The sequence below is a fragment of the Coregonus clupeaformis genome, chromosome 30 (genome assembly GCF_020615455.1).
Source record: "Coregonus clupeaformis isolate EN_2021a chromosome 30, ASM2061545v1, whole genome shotgun sequence".
In the NCBI taxonomy this organism is placed as follows: Eukaryota; Metazoa; Chordata; class Actinopteri; order Salmoniformes; family Salmonidae; genus Coregonus; species Coregonus clupeaformis.
Window position 1 is genome coordinate 46860576 of NC_059221.1, and position 19766 is coordinate 46880341.

Below are 19766 nucleotides of genomic sequence, written 5' to 3' on the forward strand. Positions count from 1 at the left end.
TTGTCATCTCCCGTCTGGATTACTGCAACTCGCTGTTGGCTGGGCTCCCTGCCTGTGCCATTAAACCCCTACAACTTATCCAGAACGCTGTAGCCCGTCTGGTGTTCAACCTTCCCAAGTTCTCTCATGTCACCCCGCTCCTCCGCACACTCCACTGGCTTCCAGTTGAGGCTCGCATCTACTACAAGACCATGGTGCTTGCCTACGGAGCTGTGAGGGGAACGGCACCTCCTTACCTTCAGGCTCTGATCAGACCCTACACCCAAACGAGGGCACTACGTTCATCCACCTCTGGCCTGCTAGCTCACCTACCTCTACGGAAGCACAGTTCCCGCTCAGCCTAGTCAAAGCTATTCGCTGCTCTGGCACCCCAATGGTGGAACAAGCTCCCCCACGACGCCAGGACAGCGGAGTCACTGACCACCTTCCGGAGACACTTGAAACCCTACCTCTTTAAGGAATACCTGGAATAGTATAAAGTAATCCTTCTTCCCCCACCCCCCATTAAAAAAAAAAAAAAAAAAAAAAGGTGCTTGTCCCACTGGCTATCATAAGTTGAATGCACCAATTTGTAAGTCACTCTGGATAAGAGCGTCTGCTAAATGATGTAAATGTAAATGTAATTACAGAAGCTTCTAAAGTCATGACATCATTTTCTGGAATGTTCCAAGCTGTTTAAAGGCATGTTTAAAGGCACAGTCAACTTAATGTATGTAAACTTCTGACCCACTGGAATTGTGATACAGTGAATTATAAGTGAAATAATCTGTCTGTAAACAATTGTTGGAAAAATTACTTGTGTTTTGCACAAAGTAGATGTCCTAACCGACTTGCCAAAACTATAGTTTGTTAACAAGCAATTTGTGGAGTGGTTGAAAAACGAGTTTAAATAAAAAAGTATATCAGTTTCACTTAAGGACCAAAGGATTGACAGCCGTCCCATATAGATTGCAAAATAGTTGGGAAGAGATCTTTGACGTACCGATCCCATGGCATAGTGTTTATGAACTGACACGCAAAACGACACCGGATTCAAAAATTAGAATCTTTCAATTTAAATTATTATATAAAATTCTTGCTACCAATAGAATGTTATTTATATGGGGGATACAATCTTCCCAGCTCTGCAGATTTTGCTGTGAAGAGACAGAATCATTAGATCATTTGTTTTGGTTCTGTCCATTTGTAGCTTGTTTTTGGACACAGGTCCAGGAATGGCTAAAGGATTGCAATATTTACCTGGAACTAACCTTGCAGATAGCATTACTGGGTGATCTGAAAAGTCATAGTCAATCAATCAATAATATAATAATACTTTTAGCAAAAATGTTTATTTTTAATTCACAATCTGTAGAAGCAATGAGAATAGAAAGGTTCAGAACTTTTGTAAAACATCACAGTACGGTTGAAATATATATGGCAAATAGAAATCCTATATGGATGGTGTTAAGAGATAGATGGGAGGTATTGAATAGAGTTGAAGGATGGGACTAATAACAAATAACAACAAATAATAACAAAGATAGCTAATAATGTAAGCATACTGTGTCCATAATAAGTATATAGGTTGTATGTTGGGAGCTTTTGGGAAAGAGCACAGTTAGAAAGATATGGCATATAGAAGCAAACCGGATGGACATCATGAAAATGATCGGAGAGGTTGAGAGTAGAAGAAGTTCAGGAGCAAAAAAAAAAAAAAATATTTAAAAAAAAATATATATATATATAATAGAATTATTGTAAAATTAACTCTGTCCATAAGGTGTAGATAGTAAGTATAGACCGGAAGTAGAGGCCTGGGCATTGTTGTTCACTAATTTACTCCAAGTAGGGAAAGGATGGTGGGGTTGAAAAGTAATAAAGGGGAGTATATAAAAAAAAAAAAAAAAAAAAAAAAACATGGGGGATTGGAAGTGATGCAGACAATTACATTGATAGAAGATACAATCTATCTGCAATATTAAGCTGATCCATCCCCCCCAAAAAACGGTAATATATCAACAAAAATATATAAAAATAAAAATATATTAAAAATAATCACAAAAAATAAAAATAAAAGTAGATGTCCTAACCGACTTGCGAAAACGATAGTTTGTTAACAAGAAATTTGTGGAGTGGTTGAAAAACGAGTTTTAATGACTCCAACCTAAGTGTATGTAAACTTCCGACTTCAACTGTAAAGCCAATTTCCTTTTTCAAATGTTTTGTTAGACAAGCTATTTTCCAATGGTGGACATTTTGTGTGTGCAGTCTGTCAGTGGCCATCCCTGACTTGCTCTCTGTTGGGTATCAATTTCAAAGCAAAAACAAACACACAATGAAACAACAACATTACTCTTTTCGCTCTCACACTGGCTTCAGTTAGCTTAATCCATCTATTCAGCCGAGATCTGTATACTACATGGTGCAAAATATCAACTCACACTCAACTCGTTATGAAAGGAAGCAATCCCTTCAAACAGAAAATAGATTTGTAAAAAGGCACTGGGCAATGGGCATGCAGTGGGACAGCTGTCTGAAGACAAAACACTAATTAAACCTTCCACATTCAGACATTACTAGGACAAAAGAGGAGCCCTGCACAACGCAGCCTGTGCACCTTCATTAAAAGCACATTTTGCATTGGAGAGATTAAAACCATTGAACCACAAAACGTGTTATGATTTGGGCCTGAGCATTGTTCAGTGGAGGGCAAACAAAGGTTTACTATGATCTATTTTTTTAACGTTTATTTGAAGTTACAGCCATTTTATTTAATTTTTTACTGGACACAGTTCAACGTGTCACGATCGTCGACAGATGAAGCGGACCAAGGCGCAGCGTGATAAGCGTACATACTTTATTTGTGTACACACACGAACCAAAACAATAAACCAAACGATACGTGAAGTCCTAGGTTATACACAAAACCCTACGGAACAAGATCCCACAATAAACTAGTGAAAACAGGCTACCTAAGTATGGTCCCCAATCAGAGACAACGAGCTACAGCTGCCTCTGATTGGGAACCACCCTGGCCAACATAGATCTAAACGATCTAGAACGAAAACATAGAAAATGTAACAGAAACTCCACACCCTGGCTCAACATTTAAGAGTCCCCCGAGCCAGGGCGTGACAGTACCCCCCCCCCCCAAATGTTCACACCAACACAACGGGGTAGGGGCCGGGTGGGCATTCCGCCTCGGAGGCGGATCCGGCTCCGGGCGTGACCACCACTCTCTCTCTACCCCCCCGTAGCGCCCCTGGTCTGGTCCCGCTGGCCGGAGCTGGACTGGACACCGGTGGAGCGGATTGCTCTGGCTCCGGTGTGGAGCAGCTGACCGGTGCCGGACCAGGCACCGGTGGAACAGGCACGGACCTGCCGGACTGACGACGCGCACCACTGGCTTGGTGCGGGGAGCAGGAACAGGCCGGACCGGGCTGGCGACGCCGCACCACAGGCTTGGTGCGGGGAGCAGGAACGGGCCGGACCGGCTGGCTGACGCGCACCACAGGCTTGGTGCGAGGAGCAGGAACAGGCCGGACCGGGCTGGCGACGCGCACCACCGGCTTGGTGCGAGGGGCAGGAACAGGCCGGACCGGGCTGACGACGCGCACCACAGGCTTGGTGCGGGGAGCAGGAACAGGCCGGACCGGGCTGGCGACGCGCACCACAGGCTTGGTGCGAGGGACAGGAACAGGCCGGGCTGGACTGTGGAGACGGACTGGAGGTCTGGAGCGGAGAGCTGACACAACCCGTCCTGGCTGAATGCCTATTTCCACACAATCTGTGTGAGGCATCAGCACAGGACGTACAGGGCTGTGCACTCGTACTGGCACTACAGCACGTGGCACTGGCGCAGGATATCCGGGACTGAGGAGGGGTACTGGAGGCCACGAGCGTTGAGCCGGCACACTCCGTCCTGGCTGCATGCCCACCTTAGCACGACACGTGCGTGGTGCTAGCACAGGACGTACAGGACTGTGCCGGAACACTCGCGGCACAGTACGTGGCTCCGCGTAACACGGAACCTGCCCAGTCTCACGCTGCCTAGCCTGAGTACGGGGAGTTGGCTCTGCTCTACCTCTAGGCTCCGCCAACCACCCTTCCAGCCCCCCAAACCTGATGGCCTCCTCTCCTAGTCCGCCGATTCGTCCTGTAGCTTCCTCCAGCAGCCCCGTCGTCCACGCCGTGTGCCTCCCCCAAAAAATTACTTGGGGTTGCCTCTTGCGTGTCCGTCGTCGGCACGGTTGGCACCGTTTCTCCTCTCCTGCCTGGGCATTTACTTTAGCCCATGGCCCTCTGCCCGCGAATATGTCCTCCCAAGACCACCATTCGCCCACCTGGGACATCGCCAACTTCTCCTCCTGGGCACGCTGCTTGGTCCTCTGGTGGTGGGATCTTCTGTCACGATCGTCGACAGATGAAGCGGACCAAGGCGCAGCGTGATAAGCGTACATACTTTATTTGTGTACACACACGAACCAAAACAATAAACCAAACGATACGTGAAGTCCTAGGTTATACACAAAACCCTACGGAACAAGATCCCACAATAAACTAGTGAAAACAGGCTACCTAAGTATGGTCCCCAATCAGAGACAACGAGCTACAGCTGCCTCTGATTGGGAACCACCCTGGCCAACATAGATCTAAACGATCTAGAACGAAAACATAGAAAATGTAACAGAAACTCCACACCCTGGCTCAAAATGTAAGAGTCCCCCGAGCCAGGGCGTGACACAACGTCTAGTTTTGATTTACATTTGGTTGAGTTTTTAACTAACGTGAATTCAACGTGAAGTCGACAACAAATGTCGCCAAGTCATTGGATTTGGTTAAAAGTTGGTTAAAAAAAATATGAAATGCCCTCACGTTGATGACTTTTTGCTAATCCAAGCAGTTTTCCACGTTGATTCAACGTCATCACATTGATTCTTTGGGTTGAAATGACATAGAAACACTGTTGATTCAACCAGTTTTTGCCCAGTGGGAGCTTTGTCTGAATTGCTGTTAAAAGGTAGGCAAAACATGATGTTGTAATTCTTATTTATATTCAGGATGGAGTACTTTTGATTAAAAAAAACAGACTTGTTTAAATTAGTTGTGGAAGATATAAATCAGATTTGAGTGGTGGTAAGTTATGTCCAAATTGTCAGCACAACACTAGTCAATTGAGCATTAGCCCTGTCTGCCTGTCTATCCTCCAGCAGTTTTTTGCTCCAGTAAATCCTCTTAACAATCAAACATGTCAGGATGGGATATAGTATTTTGTGAGTGGTGAGGCTATTGTCACTCAGCCCTATGTCAGTTCAGTGACTGTCTGATTGGCCCTAGCTGCCAAAGGTCTTCCTCTCTCAAGACAAGAGACACATTCACACCACCGTAGCTACAGCAATGTTCTGGCCACGGTCCTCAGATGCACTGTCTGTCCCCTCTCTAATCTATCAAAGAGCCAGCTAAAGAGAGGCAGACAGCCACACGCATAATCACTGTCATCCGCACTTATTTTGATTACTAACAGGTCATGAAGTGACAAAAAAGAATAGAACAGCGCTGTCAATTCCACTCACACAGTGGCTACATCACTTCAGAGACCTGCCAGCTGCAGAATTGCAGAATGCTACGCCGTGGACTCTTGTGGAGATGTGCTTTTGAACGCAGTGTATGTTTATTTAATGAAGAGACATTGCATTTTGGTTCAAGGAACATCTTTAGGGACTCCATTTTTTTTACATTCAGCGCTATTGCATGACAATGCTAATAGTCCTTCTGGACTGCTTTTTGCCTCAGACTGATTTTTGTTGTTGTTGCCTTTCATAGATAAATATGTTAGTTCACCTCAGAATGTATGAGATATTTCAGTTAAATAGAAGCAACTCTAAAATAAAATCAGGATTTACAGTTTCCTTACCTGAACTGAACATGTATCCATCACTGATGTCTACCGCACAATATGTATGCCTGCCTCGACTTACAGTTCATAATGTATTTTTCTAGAACTTGCCACAGGATATTTTTGTGAAAAGTATCCCCCTTTATAAGTCTCTGATCCTTTCTTTATTTGCCTCCAGTAAATGGGCAGTTCTAATTCCCCACTCCTCCTGAGTTAAACACAACTCCTGTGCCTGGGCGTCTCCTCACTGACTGCTTGTCACACATTGTTAATGACACTTTCTTCACAATAAGCCATTTAACAGTAGCTGAGGAACCAGATAACACAAAAGGCAGCTGTTAGCCAGAGAATTAGGCAAGCCTTGCGGGACAATAAGCCCCCTGGCCGCCGCTCAGACCCCTGGCTATATAGACAATAAGTCCCCTGGCCGCCGCTCAGACCCCTGGCTATATATAGAGCACTAGGAGGGAAGAGAAGAGACAGGAAAAAAAGACGAAAAACATTCAGCTCTAGGACACACTTCTCTAACCAACCATAGCAAATGTTTGATGTTTGTTACATTTAGGGAATTAAGCAAATTGGGAAGAACTGTGGGACGCGTTTTAACTGTGGAATTTACTCAACTATAAATGGCCCGTGACGAGTGAAGATATCTGTGGAGAGTAAGCCATCGCTACTTGGGATAAGGTTTTAGCACGTTTATGAGTGCTGCGATCAAGTTGTATTTTGTCTTCGATGTTCAATGACTCACTCTTCTCTTCAATAAACATGAGCATTTCCTTCAGGATGATCAGTATGCCTAGCAGTGTCTTCGAGTGCATAACCATGAACAAATGTCACGCAATACCCATGAGGGAGTCGGACTCGGGAGTTCAGATGCTCTTATGCATACTGTACCTGTTCAGTGTGTTTACGAATAGTGCCGTTGTCTATCAGGGCTGGCCCAGTTGGCCGGTCTCCAGGGAGGGGGTTTGAGTGAAAGGTAGTGTACAGTAGACTTTCCCCCATCTGTGGTGACTCCTCACGCTTTGGGCCACTCAACCTCTTCCTCAGAGAAAAAACACTAAATCATACATGGCTCCTGACTCGGTTCCTCTTCTTTAAATAGAGCTTTATTCCATTTAAAAATCATGAGCAGCTGGATTTTATCTTCAGATAGGAATGTAAGGAGCCTCCCAATTCAGAAAAACCCAACAATGTAATATCCAGAGAGCAATTTAATTCCAGCTAGATGTCAAATGATGATGGAGGGGAGGGTTGTCACAAATAATGGTGTTCTTTCTATTGAATCTGAAAGCATAACCACTATCTGTAGTCTGCACATAGGGGACTATTTGAGTTGTCTGCTGAAGCTGTAATAGGTTGTTCAGTGTAAATTATTATCATAACATTATTTTCCTCATGATAATACTTTAGGTTGGGAGCATCACTTGAACTCCACATTACCTCTCATTAGGTTGGGAGCATCACTTGAAATCCACATTACCTCTCATTAGGTTGGGAGCATCACTTGAACTCCACATTACCTCTCATTAGGTTGGGAGCATTACTTGAACTCCACATTACCTCTCATTAGGTTGGGAGCATCACTTGAAATCCACATTACCTTTCATTAGGTTGGCAGCATCACTTGAACTCCACATTACCTCTCATTAGGTTGGGAGCATTACTTGAACTCCACATTACCTCTCATTAGGTTGGGAGCATCACTTGAAATCCACATTACCTTTCATTAGGTTGGGAGCATCACTTGAACTCCACATTACCTCTGCTGGAAGCACACATGTTTGTTTTATTCATTTAACTGTCTCATAGACAGACAGACAGACAGACAGACAGACAGACAGGGACAGACAAACAGACGGGGGACAGACAGACAGGAATGTTGTCCCACTCCTCTTCAATGGCTGTGCGAAGTTGCTGGATATTGGTGGGAACTGGAAGACGCTGTCGCACACGTCGATCCAGAGCATCCCAAACATGCTCAATGGGTGGTGAGTATACAGGCCATGGAAGAACTGGACATTTTTCAGCTTCCAGGAATTGTGTACAGATCCTTGCGACATGGGGCCATGCATTATCATGCTGAAACATGAGGTGATGACGGCGGATGAATGGCATTACAATGGGCCTCAGGATCTCGTCACGGTACCTCTGTGCATTCAAATTGCCATCGATAAAATGCAATTGTGTTCGTTGTCCGTAGCTTGTGTCTGCCCATACCATAACCCCACCACCAGCATGGGGCAATCTGTTCACAACACTGACATCAGCAAACCGCTCGCCCACACAATGCCATACGCATGGTCTGTGGTTGTGAGGCCGTTTGGACGTACTGCCAAATTCTCTAAAACGATGTTGGAAGTAGCTTATGGTAGAAGAAATAGCATTCAATTCTCTGGCAACAGCTGTGGTGGACATTCCTGCAGTCAGCATGCCAATTGCACGTTCCCTCAAAATCTGAGACATCTGTGGCATTGTGTTGTGTGACAAAAGTGCCCTTTTATTGTCCCCAGCACAAGGTGCACCTGTGTAATAATCATGCTGTTTAATCAGCTTCTTGATTTGCCACACCTGTCAGGTGGATGGATTATCTTGGCAAAGGAGAAATGCTCACTAACAGGGATGTAAACATATTTGTGCACAACATTTGAGACAAATAAGCTTTTTGTGCGTATGGAAAATTTGACATGTTGCGTTTATATTTTTGTTCAGTGTAGATACAGATAGTCTGCTTTCACAGTCACAAAGCAACAACAATATAATAGAGATAGAAACCATTATGGTGATTAAAATATTGGATTTGGATTGGGGTCCCCTCAGCTGAACGAGAGTGAAATTCTCTGTCTGGTTGGTCCGCCAGTATTTCATCCATGGGCTGGGCTGATCCCATGTGAAATCATTAAGGAATTAATTAATTAATATGATTGGTTCTTACCAACATAGCCTTTAATTGTTAAACGTAATACACTTGCAATTGTTCCTAGTGTTAATATTTCTTTACTTTGGATAGGGCATGGCACACACACACACACACACACACACATTGTGTGTAAATGTGTAGAATGAGTTGAGATTTTAAATGCAGGCTAAGCGGCACATGGTCAGACTTTGAATGCTAAGCGGCAGATGGTCAGTATTAAATATCTTGTGTGGTGTAAAGCTGAGAAACAGCACCTCCGCCTCTTGATCTCTGTCTCTGTCCCCGTGTGCTTAACTTCATTGGACTAAAAAAGCCTCTGATCCAAACCAGATAATCTGTCCAATGTTTTCTCTCCTTTTCTCTTTACATCTGTCTAAACCTGACTATGAAAAATATATCTTTATAAATGCCTAAGACAACACTGGAATGAGTGACCATGACGTTAAGACCATTATACAAGCAGAGAGCTTTGGGAAATAAGCACAGTGTCAATTTGTGCATTGACAGCCACCGTTCTATCAGATTGATATCCTGATAGAAGGCATTGGCTTGGGACTGTCGTATGTTTGCAATAAAACCGGGAAATGCCATCCAGATATACTTTATATACTACATATATGTATATCTTATTAGACATTTATGAACCTCACTGCACATAAAAAGAGTTGATGCAGATAAAATCTGCTCTTACTGGCTGTAAGATGAACAGCTGTACAGATGAATTATAAAGAGGAAGTTTACTGGTTTACCATGTTCTCTGTTCAGATTCCCCAGATCAGCTATGCCTCCACAGCCCCAGAGTTAAGTGACAATAACCGCTACGACTTCTTCTCGCGTGTGGTCCCTCCTGACTCGTACCAGGCCCAGGCTATGGTGGACATAGTCAAGGCAATGGGTTGGAACTATGTGTCTACACTGGCATCAGAGGGAAGCTATGGGGAGAGCGGAGTTGATTCCTTCCAGCAGATCTCTCGAGAGGCAGGTACAGTCAACAAGCTCCTCTCCTCTCCTCCTGGTACAATATATACAGTGGGGGAAAAAAGTATTTAGTCAGCCACCAATTGTGCAAGTTCTCCCACTTAAAAAGATGAGAGAGGCCTGTAATTTTCATCATAGGTACACGTCAACTATGACAGACAAATTGAGATTTTTTTTCTCCAGAAAATCACATTGTAGGATTTGTAATGAATTTATTTGCAAATTATGGTGGGAAATAAGTATTTGGTCACCTACAAACAAGCAAGATTTCTGGCTCTCACAGACCTGTAACTTCTTCTTTAAGAGGCTCCTCTGTCCTCCACTCGTTACCTGTATTAATGGCACCTGTTTGAACTTGTTATCAGTATAAAAGACACCTGTCCACAACCTCAAACAGTCACACTCCAAACTCCACTATGGCCAAGACCAAAGAGCTGTCAAAGGACATCAGAAACAAAATTGTAGACCTGCACCAGGCTGGGAAGACTGAATCTGCAATAGGTAAGCAGCTTGGTTTGAAGAAATCAACTGTGGGAGCAATTATTAGGAAATGGAAGACATACAAGACCACTGATAATCTCCCTTGATCTGGGGCTCCACGCAAGATCTCACCCCGTGGGGTCAAAATGATCAAAAGAACGGTGAGCAAAAATCCCAGAACCACACGGGGGGACCTAGTGAATGACCTGCAGAGAGCTGGGACCAAAGTAACAAAGCCTACCATCAGTAACACACTACGCCGCCAGGGACTCAAATCCTGCAGTGCCAGACGTGTCCCCCCTGCTTAAGCCAGTACATGTCCAGGCCCGTCTGAAGTTTGCTAGAGTGCATTTGGATGATCCAGAAGAGGATTGGGAGAATGTCATATGGTCAGATGAAACCAAAATAGAACTTTTGGTAAAAACTCAACTCGTCGTGTTTGGAGGACAAAGAATGCTGAGTTGCATCCAAAGAACACCATACCTACTGTGAAGCATGGGGGGTGGAAACATCATGCTTTGGGGCTGTTTTTCTGCAAAGGGACCAGGACGACTGATCCGTGTAAAGGAAAGAATGAATGGGGCCATGTATCGTGAGATTTTGAGTGAAAACCTCCTTCCATCAGCAAGGGCATTGAAGAAGAAACGTGGCTGGGTCTTTCAGCATGACAATGATCCCAAACACACCGCCCAGGCAACGAAGGAGTGGCTTCGTAAGAAGCATTTCAAGGTCCTGGAGTGGCCTAGCCAGTCTCCAGATCTTAACCCCATAGAAAATCTTTGGAGGGAGTTGAAAGTCTGTGTTGCCCAGCGACAGCCCCAAAACATCACTGCTCTAGAGGAGATCTGCATGGAGGAATGGGCCAAAATACCAGCAACAGTGTGTGAAAACCTTGTGAAGACTTACAGAAAACGTTTGACCTGTGTCATTGCCAACAAAGGGTATATAACAATGTATTGAGAAACTTTTGTTATTGACCAAATACTTATTTTCCACCATCATTTGCAAATAAATTCATTAAAAATCCTACAATGTGATTTTCTGGATTTTTTTTTCTCATTTTGTCTGTCATAGTTGACGTGTACCTATGATGACAATTACAGGCCTCTCTCATCTTTTTAAGTGGGAGAACTTGCACAATTGGTGGCTGACTAAATACTTTTTTCCCCACTGTATAATCTGTTAACGTAAGTCAGCTGTCCATCATAATACATGTATAGACTGCTGTAGCTGAAAACAGCCATTCTGAAGTCTGCATGTTCCTGCTGTGGCCGTCATCATTTAATAATGACATCTCTGAGAACACAAATATGGATTATTGCTGGTAGCCGTCATGTTTTATTCTCATTCATATTTCATTTTCGTTTGTTCAGTATCAACATCAATGTCCATGTCTTCTCTCTCTCTGAAGGAGGTCTGTGCATCGCACAGTCTCTTAAGATCCCACGGGAGCCGAAGCCGGGAGAGTTTGACAAGATCATTAAAAGGCTGATGGAAACTTCCAATGCCCGGGGGGTCATCATCTTTGCAAATGAGGATGACATCAAGTAAGTGATAGAGAAGTTACGCCGTTTGAGAACAGCATGTTAGATTCTCCTCTCTACAGTGATGGTTCACCGTAATTAGAATGCAGTCTACATATGAATGAGGCTCAGAAGTATGAATGGAATACTGTCTAGAAGTATTCTATTAGGTATTTAAGGAGGGGGATTAAAAAAAAAAGAAATGTATGTGGTACCTGAGGATGAAATGTCTGTGGAGCTCAAATGGAATCTGCATTGGTTGAGTGAGAGACATGTCTGTTTCATGCCTGAACTGATGCAAACTATGGGTTCAGTTGATTCAAGCTTGGGTGGAAAAGGAGATTAACTTAATGTGAATATATGTGTAGTACCCTTGTGTGTTGTAATTGGACCATATATCTTCAAGGATGAAAAATGACCACTGTCCTGTCGCGCGTACATAAATAGAAACATAGATTGTATTATCCGATTTAAATATAAGGTAAATGCAGGTTACCACTGAACCAGAAAAAGGATATTCGAAAATTATGGAATAGATGTCAAACAGGATCAGTGGTCCCTTTCTTTTAAATGACCATGGTTTACAAGGACACAATTGCATGAGTTAATGTATTCAATGACTGATGTTTTTTTTACCACTGCTCTTACCATTCTGCATGGTTAACACAACTATTCAAGTGTGTTGTATTTAACCCTCTGTTCACATACAGTATAACAGAATCAGACTCTCTTGGAAAGCACTCGTTAGTCTCTTTTCCAACCATGTTTCTGTAGGATTTCCATGTGTAACGTTTTTCAACACAAGTCCTGCCTATTTCATTCAGATTGCACGATACTATAGGATGGAGGTCACATGTGTACTATATGTTGTGGTCTAACATCTTCTCCTCCATATTTAAAAAAAACAACATTTTTAGACATTTAGCAGACGCTCTTATCCAGAGCGACTTTCAGTTAGTGAGTGCATACATTTTTCATACTGGCCCCCCGTAGTAATCGAACCCACAACCCTGGCGTTGCAAGCGTCATGCTCTACCAACTGAGCTACAGGAGGCCATATGGTGTGTTGGCAGCCAATCCATCTGATTGATTCCATCTACTTGCCTGGAAGCAGTCATGTCTCCCTGTCAGTCGTTAAACATATATCAGCACACCATATGGAATATGGAGTTGTCAGGTGGCATTATGTAAATTGCCTAAAGATTTGTGTAAATATATTTAATTTCCTTTGTACGATAAGATTAAGCCTCCACTACTGTTGATTCTATTCTCACCTAAGATACTTGGTTGCTTATTATTGTAGCACGCAAAGAACCCTTGGCATACATCTTGTATGAAATTTGAATGTGAAAAACAGGAAAGCCTGTCTCTGATTGCTATAGTCTAGGCTACTGTGCCCTAGACTAGAGTTTAACCCACTCCATTTTCTCCCTTGTGTGTGTGTAGACGGGTTCTGGAGGCAGCGAAGAGGGCCAACCTCACAGGTCACTTCCTGTTTGTAGGTTCTGACAGCTGGGGTGCCAAGAGCTCCCCTATTCTAGACCAGGAGGACGTGGCTGAGGGAGCTGTCACCATTCTACCCAAGAGAGCCTCTATTGAAGGTATCCCCAACAACCCTACATCCCAATTCAACAACCCTACATCCCAATTCAACAACCCTACATCCCAATTCAACAACCCTACATCACAATTCAACAACCCTACATCACAATCCAACAATCCTACATTCAAATTCAACAACCCTACATCCCAATCCAACAACCCTACATCCCAATCCAACAACCCTACATCACAATCCAACAACCCTACATCACAATCCAACAACCCTACATCCCAATCCAACAACCCTCCCTAGAGCCCTAGAGCCTGTGTATCATTGCATGGTGGTTGATCACTGGGATAAGATGCCACTGTTTGCCAGTTCACTAATCCTTTGACTGGATGTTTGGTTTCCATGGCTTAGGCTTCGACCAGTACTTCACCTCCAGATCTTTAGAGAACAACCGTAGAAACATTTGGTTCGCTGAGTTCTGGGAGGACGATTTCAGGTGTAAACTGACAAGGCCAGGCATCAAAATAGACAGCGAAAAGAAAAAGTGTACAGGTAAGAACATAGCATTGACTAAACATCAACGTTGGTTACTCTATTTTATAGCGATAGGAGGACACTGGCAATAGTGTAACTTTCTCTCCCTCTCTACCCCTCCCCCCTCTCTCTATCCATGTGACAGGAGAGGAGAGGATAAGTCGTGACACTCCCTATGAGCAGGAGGGAAAGGTGCAGTTTGTGATCGATGCGGTCTATGCCATGGCCCATGCCTTACACAGCATGCACCTGGACCTGTGCCCCGGCGCCATGGGCGTCTGTGATAAGATGGATCCCGTGGAGGGCCGGATGCTGCTCAACTATATTCGTTCTGTGAACTTTAACGGTGGGTTATTATTGTGCCTTACTGACACAGCAGATGTTTATTTTCAGCTGGCTGACTGGCTGACTGGCTGGTGGAGTTGTCTGATGGTGAAACACTGTGGCCATCCTTCTCCTCCATGCTAGTTGGCCATCCTTCTCCTCCATGCTAGCTGGCCATCCTTCTCCTCCATGCTAGCTGGCCATCCTTCTCCTCTATGCTAGCTGGCCATTCTTCTCCTCCATGCTAGCTGGCCATCCTTCTCCTCCATGCTAGCTGGCCATCCTTCTCCTCCATGCTAGCTGGCCATCCTTCTCCTCCATGCTAGCTGGCCATCCTTCTCCTCCATGCTAGCTGGCTATCCTACTCCTCCATGCTAGCTGGCCATCCTTCTCCTCCATGCTAGCTTGCCATCCTTCTCCTCCATGCTAGCTGGCCATCCTTCTCCTCCGTGCTAGCGTGCTGTGCCGTGGTTCTAAGAATACATATCTTTAAGCCACTGTCAGTCCCCAATCCCACCACCATTCTCCAGGCACACAATCCCCCTTTCCTCCCCGCTGTCCCTCCCTGGGCTTCTCATCTCAGAACAGACCGTTTTTATCATGTGTTGCTTTGGTGGGAGGGAAGCTTTCAATGAAAAACATTCCCATTTAGACTGCCCCTCTGTGCCAGTGTCTCTGTTGTCTGAAAACACTTTGTGAAGGGAATGCCTGAAGGGACCTACCGAACAAGCAATATGCATTACGGCAGAGAACCTGCTAAGTCCTTATTTCCATGCAGGCATTTCAAATGAGGCTGCCTTTATCTTTAAGGAAGAGGAGAACCACATCTGCATTTACTGAAAATGGTTCGCTAATGGTCAGAAGGTGCTGTACAGTTCAGCTAACTAATGCAAATGAAACAGCTGCTCATCCATTGAAGATAAAAGACCTTGGCTAATGCAACAATTGATTTGCTAATCACGTTTTTTAATTTGCCCTCCTTTGATTAACCAAAATCAGTGATTGTCCTTTATGCAAGTCAAAATCCATCTGTTTTTATTTTGTCCTTGTTTAGAAAATGAAAGGAAATGTGTCTCTGTGTGGTATTTGAGGGAAGGAAAGTGTATGAATGAATAATACATATGTAACAGCTGGTTGGGTTGAAGTACAGGACTGTAAAAAGCTCATAGGAATATGCACAAAGTTTTTTAGGATTTCTGTTGCATAAAGCCTGTTTTCTACCTTGGTTTAGGAGTTCTGTTGCATAAAGCCTCTTCTACTTTGGTTTAGTATTTCTGTTGCATAAAGCCTGTCTTCTACCTTGGTTTAGGAGTTATGTTGCATAAAGCCTCTTCTACTTTGGTTCTGGTCTATGCTCAATACGTTGAAAGGACCAAGCATGCAAACCTTGGTTGAACTAAAGCCTTAAAATCAAATGGACATGCTTCACAATCACTCAAGTCACATTTTTACATCATAACCTCCTGTTGTATATCCACTAAGAACTTACTTCCCTCGAATTCTATATTAATCACTTTGACGTTACTGAGACCCTTCTCCAGTCATCTCTTTGTGGACCAAAACGGTGTGTTTAGCTGTTTCACAGTAAAAGACAATACAATCTTCTTGAAAGGATGACGATAGTGTGTTCCCTACTTACTATTTATGACAGATGGACTTGTTTGGAGGCAATGTTGTCATGTATCAGTGATCAGATAATGCTGGATCTTCCCATTGACACAGATTTTCACGTGCATTATGCATTTATATTTCATAGAATAAATTGATCTTAATTACTATTCAGCGATTTCAGCATTACTAACGGTAAATATGTTATTTCCCTCAATATGATTGATGTTGCTGGTTTGTCTCACTAGTCTTCTCTTGTGTTTTCATACAGGCAGCGCAGGGACAGGAGTTCTATTCAATGAGAATGGAGATGCACCAGGACGTTATGATATCTTCCAGTACCAGATGTCAAACACTACCATTCCTGGATACAGAGTCATAGGTCAATGGACCAACAATCTGCGACTCAATGTAACGCAACTAATATTTAAGGACAATTACATTGTCTGCGCATTTTGTTACATGATGATGATTTGTGAGAATAAATATACAGTTGAAGTCGGAAGTTTACATACACCTTAGCCAAATACATTTAAACTCAGTTTTTCACAATTCCTGACATTTAATCCTAGTAAAAATTCCCTATCTTAGGTCAGTTAGGATCACCACTTTATTTTATGAATGTGAAATGTCAGAATAATAGTAGAGAGAATGATTTATTTCAGCTTTTATTTACTTCATCACATTCCCAGTGGGTCAGAAGTTTACATACACTCAATTAGTATTTGGTAGCATTGCCTTTAAATTGTTTAACTTGGGTCAAACGTTTCGGGTAGCCTTCCACAAGCTTCCCACAATAAGTTGGGTGAATTTTGGCCCATTCCTCCTGACAGAGCTGGTGTAACTGAGTCAGGTATGTAGGCCTCCTTGCTCGCACACGCTTTTTCAGTTCTGCCCACACATTTTCTATAGGATTGAGGTCAGGGCTTTGTGATGGCCACTCCAATACCTTGACTTTTTTGTCCTTAAGCCATTTTGCCACAACTTTGGAAGCATGCTTGGGGTCATTGTCCATTTGGAAGACCCATTTGCGACCCAGCTTTAACTTCCTGACTGATGTCTTGAGATGTTGCTTCAATATATCCACATAATTTTCCTTCCTCATGATGCCATCTATTTTGTGAAGTGCACCAGTCCCTCCTGCAGCAAAGCACCCCCACAGCATGATGCTGCCACCCCCGTGCTTCACGGTTGGGATGGTGTTCTTCGGCTTGCAAGCATTCCCCTTTTTCCTCCAAACATAACGATGGTCATTATGGCCAAACAGTTATATTTTTGTTTAATCAGACCAGAGGACATTTCTCCAAAAAGTACGATCTTTGTCCCCATGTGCAGTTGCAAACCGTAGTCTGGCTTTTTTATGGCGGTTTTGGAGCAGTGGCTTCTTCCTTGATGAGTGGCCTTTCAGGTTATCTCGATATAGGACTCGTTTTACTGTGGATATGGATACTTTTGTACCTGTTTCCTCCAGCATCTTCACAAGGTCCTTTGCTGATTTGCACTTTTCGCACCAAAGTACGTTCATCTCTAGGAGACAGAACACGTCTCCTTCCTGAGCGGTATGACAGCTGCGTGGTCCCATGGTGTATATACTTGCGTACTATTGTTTGTACAGATGAACGTGGTACCTTCAGGTGTTTGGAAATTGCTCCCAAGGATGAACCAGACTTGTGGAGGTCTCCAATTTTTTTTTCTGAGGTCTTGGCTGATTTCTTTTGATTTTCCCATGATGTCAAGCAAAGAGGCACTGAGTCTGAAGGTAGGCCTTGAAATACATCTACAGGTACATCTCCAATTGACTCAAATTATGTCAGTTAGCCTATCAGAAGCTTCTAAAGCCATGACATCATTTTCTGGAGTTTTCCAAGCTGTTTAAAGGCACAGTCAACTTAGTGTATGTAAACTTCTGACCCACTGGAATTGTGATACAGTGAATTATAAGTGAAATAATCTGTCTGTAAACAATTGTTGGAAAAATTACTTGTGTCATGCACAAAGTAGATGTCCTAACCGACTTGCCGAAACTATAGTTTGTTAACAAGCAATTTGTGGAGTGGTTGAAAAACGAGTTTTAATGACCCCAACCTAAGTGTATGTAAACTTCCGACTTCAACTGTATATTTGTAACTACATTTACAGCACCTATTAAGTCAGCACTCATACTGTCCTGCTCTCTGTCTCTCTCTCTCTCTCTCTCTCTCTCTCTCTCTCTCTCTCTCTCTCTCTCTCTCTCGCTCTCGCTCTCTCTCTCTCTCTCTCTCTCTCTACTGTAGGTGGAGGAGATGCAGTGGTCAGGTGGGGACCGTCAGATCCCTGACTCGGTATGCAGTTTCCCCTGTAACCCTGGAGAGAGGAAGAAGATGGTGAAGGGTGTGCCCTGCTGCTGGCACTGTGAGCTGTGTGACGGCTACCAGTACCAGCTGGATGAGATTAACTGTGAGACCTGCCCCTTCGACATGCGCCCCACGCCTAACCGGACGAGCTGCTGGTCCACGCCCATCATCAAGCTGGAGTGGCACTCCCCCTGGGCCATCATCCCTGTGTTCCTGGCCATCCTGGGTATCCTGGCCACCTCCTTTGTGGTCATCACCTTCATCCGCTTCAATGACACTCCCATCGTCCGCGCCTCTGGCCGGGAGCTCAGCTACGTCCTCCTCACAGGCATCTTTCTCATCTACCTCATCACTTTCCTCATGATCGCAGAGCCAGGCGCCGTGGTGTGTGCCTTCCGCCGGCTGCTGCTGGGCCTGGGCATGGCCATCACCTACTCCGCCATGCTCACCAAGACCAACCGCATCTACCGCATCTTTGAGCAGGGCAAGAAGTCTGTGTCGCCACCCAAGTTCATCAGCCCCACCTCTCAGCTGGCCATCACGTTCATCCTCATGTCTGTACAGGTGAGGTTCAGGGCAGGCTCAGAGCGAGGCAATGCTAGTTGGTTTCCCTGGTGTATTGATTTGATTTGTCTGCTTGCTCTCGCTGTAGCACTAGCCCTATGTGCTCATCAAGCTTCAACATCAAGGTCTTTCACGTACTGGTGTTGATTACTATGTAGTGGTAGTGTGTTTCGAATATGGTGATGTTACATACGTATAACCTCTGATGCTGTTTAAGCTACAACATCAAGGTCTCTTTTGGATAGATATTGATTTATGCGTGTACTGTAGTAGTAAATTCATTATGAAGAAGAAAAAGAAGAAAATGTCCGATCCAGAATTAGAAAAGTTCAGTAATTAACCTGTCAATCAAGATAAACTTTGTGAGATATATTAAATACATGTATTTTTGCATTAAGGCGATAATGGGAAAAGATGATGATTTTATGCCAACATAGTGATTGATTTGAATGCAAACTGATAAACCTCATCAAGGTGAGTGCTTATCAACTCAGCTTGTTCATCATAGAAGTCGGCCAGGGGTATTTAGAAAATTACTCTAAAACATGTAATACCAAGAAGAGCAGGTGTTGATGTTCTGCAGGTGGCCTGCAGGTAAAATATAATTGATCTAATTGAAAACAGTACATTGTCTAGGGTCACTGCTTTACACACTATTGCTTCAGCATGTCTGATATTATTAATCGCATAGAGGAGCCTCCTAAAGCATTTGTTGTTTGAGCTTAGTGCCACCATATAGTGAATTAGTCAGTGGGAACGTCAGGCTGAGCAAGGCCAGATTATGAAAGTTGCCTGCTTGCCTGCCTCCGATTGACAACTGCAAGGCTTTGGCATCTCTCTCTCTCTCTCTCTCAGCATCAAGGCTTTGGCATTTCTCTCTCAGCAGCAAGGCTTTGGCATCTCTCTCTCTCTCAGCAGCAAGGCCTTGGCATCTCTCTCTCTCTCTCTCTCAGCAGCAAGGCCTTGGCTTCTCTCTCTATCTCAGCAGCAAGGCCTTGGCTTCTCTCTCTATCTCAGCAGCAAGGCCTTGGCTTCTCTCTCTCAGCAGCAAGGCCTTGGTGTCTCTCTC

The 19766-nt window shown here is 44.0% G+C and overlaps 1 protein-coding gene across 1 annotated transcript in view; it reads left to right on the forward strand.

The window, feature by feature from the left end:
- The window catches only part of grm6a (glutamate receptor, metabotropic 6a), a 38324-nt gene that overhangs the window by 10867 nt on the left and 7691 nt on the right, over positions 1–19766 (forward strand). The window contains exons 3-9 of the mRNA XM_041857078.2: positions 9567–9783; positions 11671–11806; positions 13229–13383; positions 13746–13886; positions 14014–14214; positions 16072–16211; positions 18074–18697. Coding sequence (XP_041713012.1) covers positions 9567–9783; positions 11671–11806; positions 13229–13383; positions 13746–13886; positions 14014–14214; positions 16072–16211; positions 18074–18697 — 1614 coding nt within the window. The remainder of the gene's footprint in view (positions 1–9566; positions 9784–11670; positions 11807–13228; positions 13384–13745; positions 13887–14013; positions 14215–16071; positions 16212–18073; positions 18698–19766) is intronic.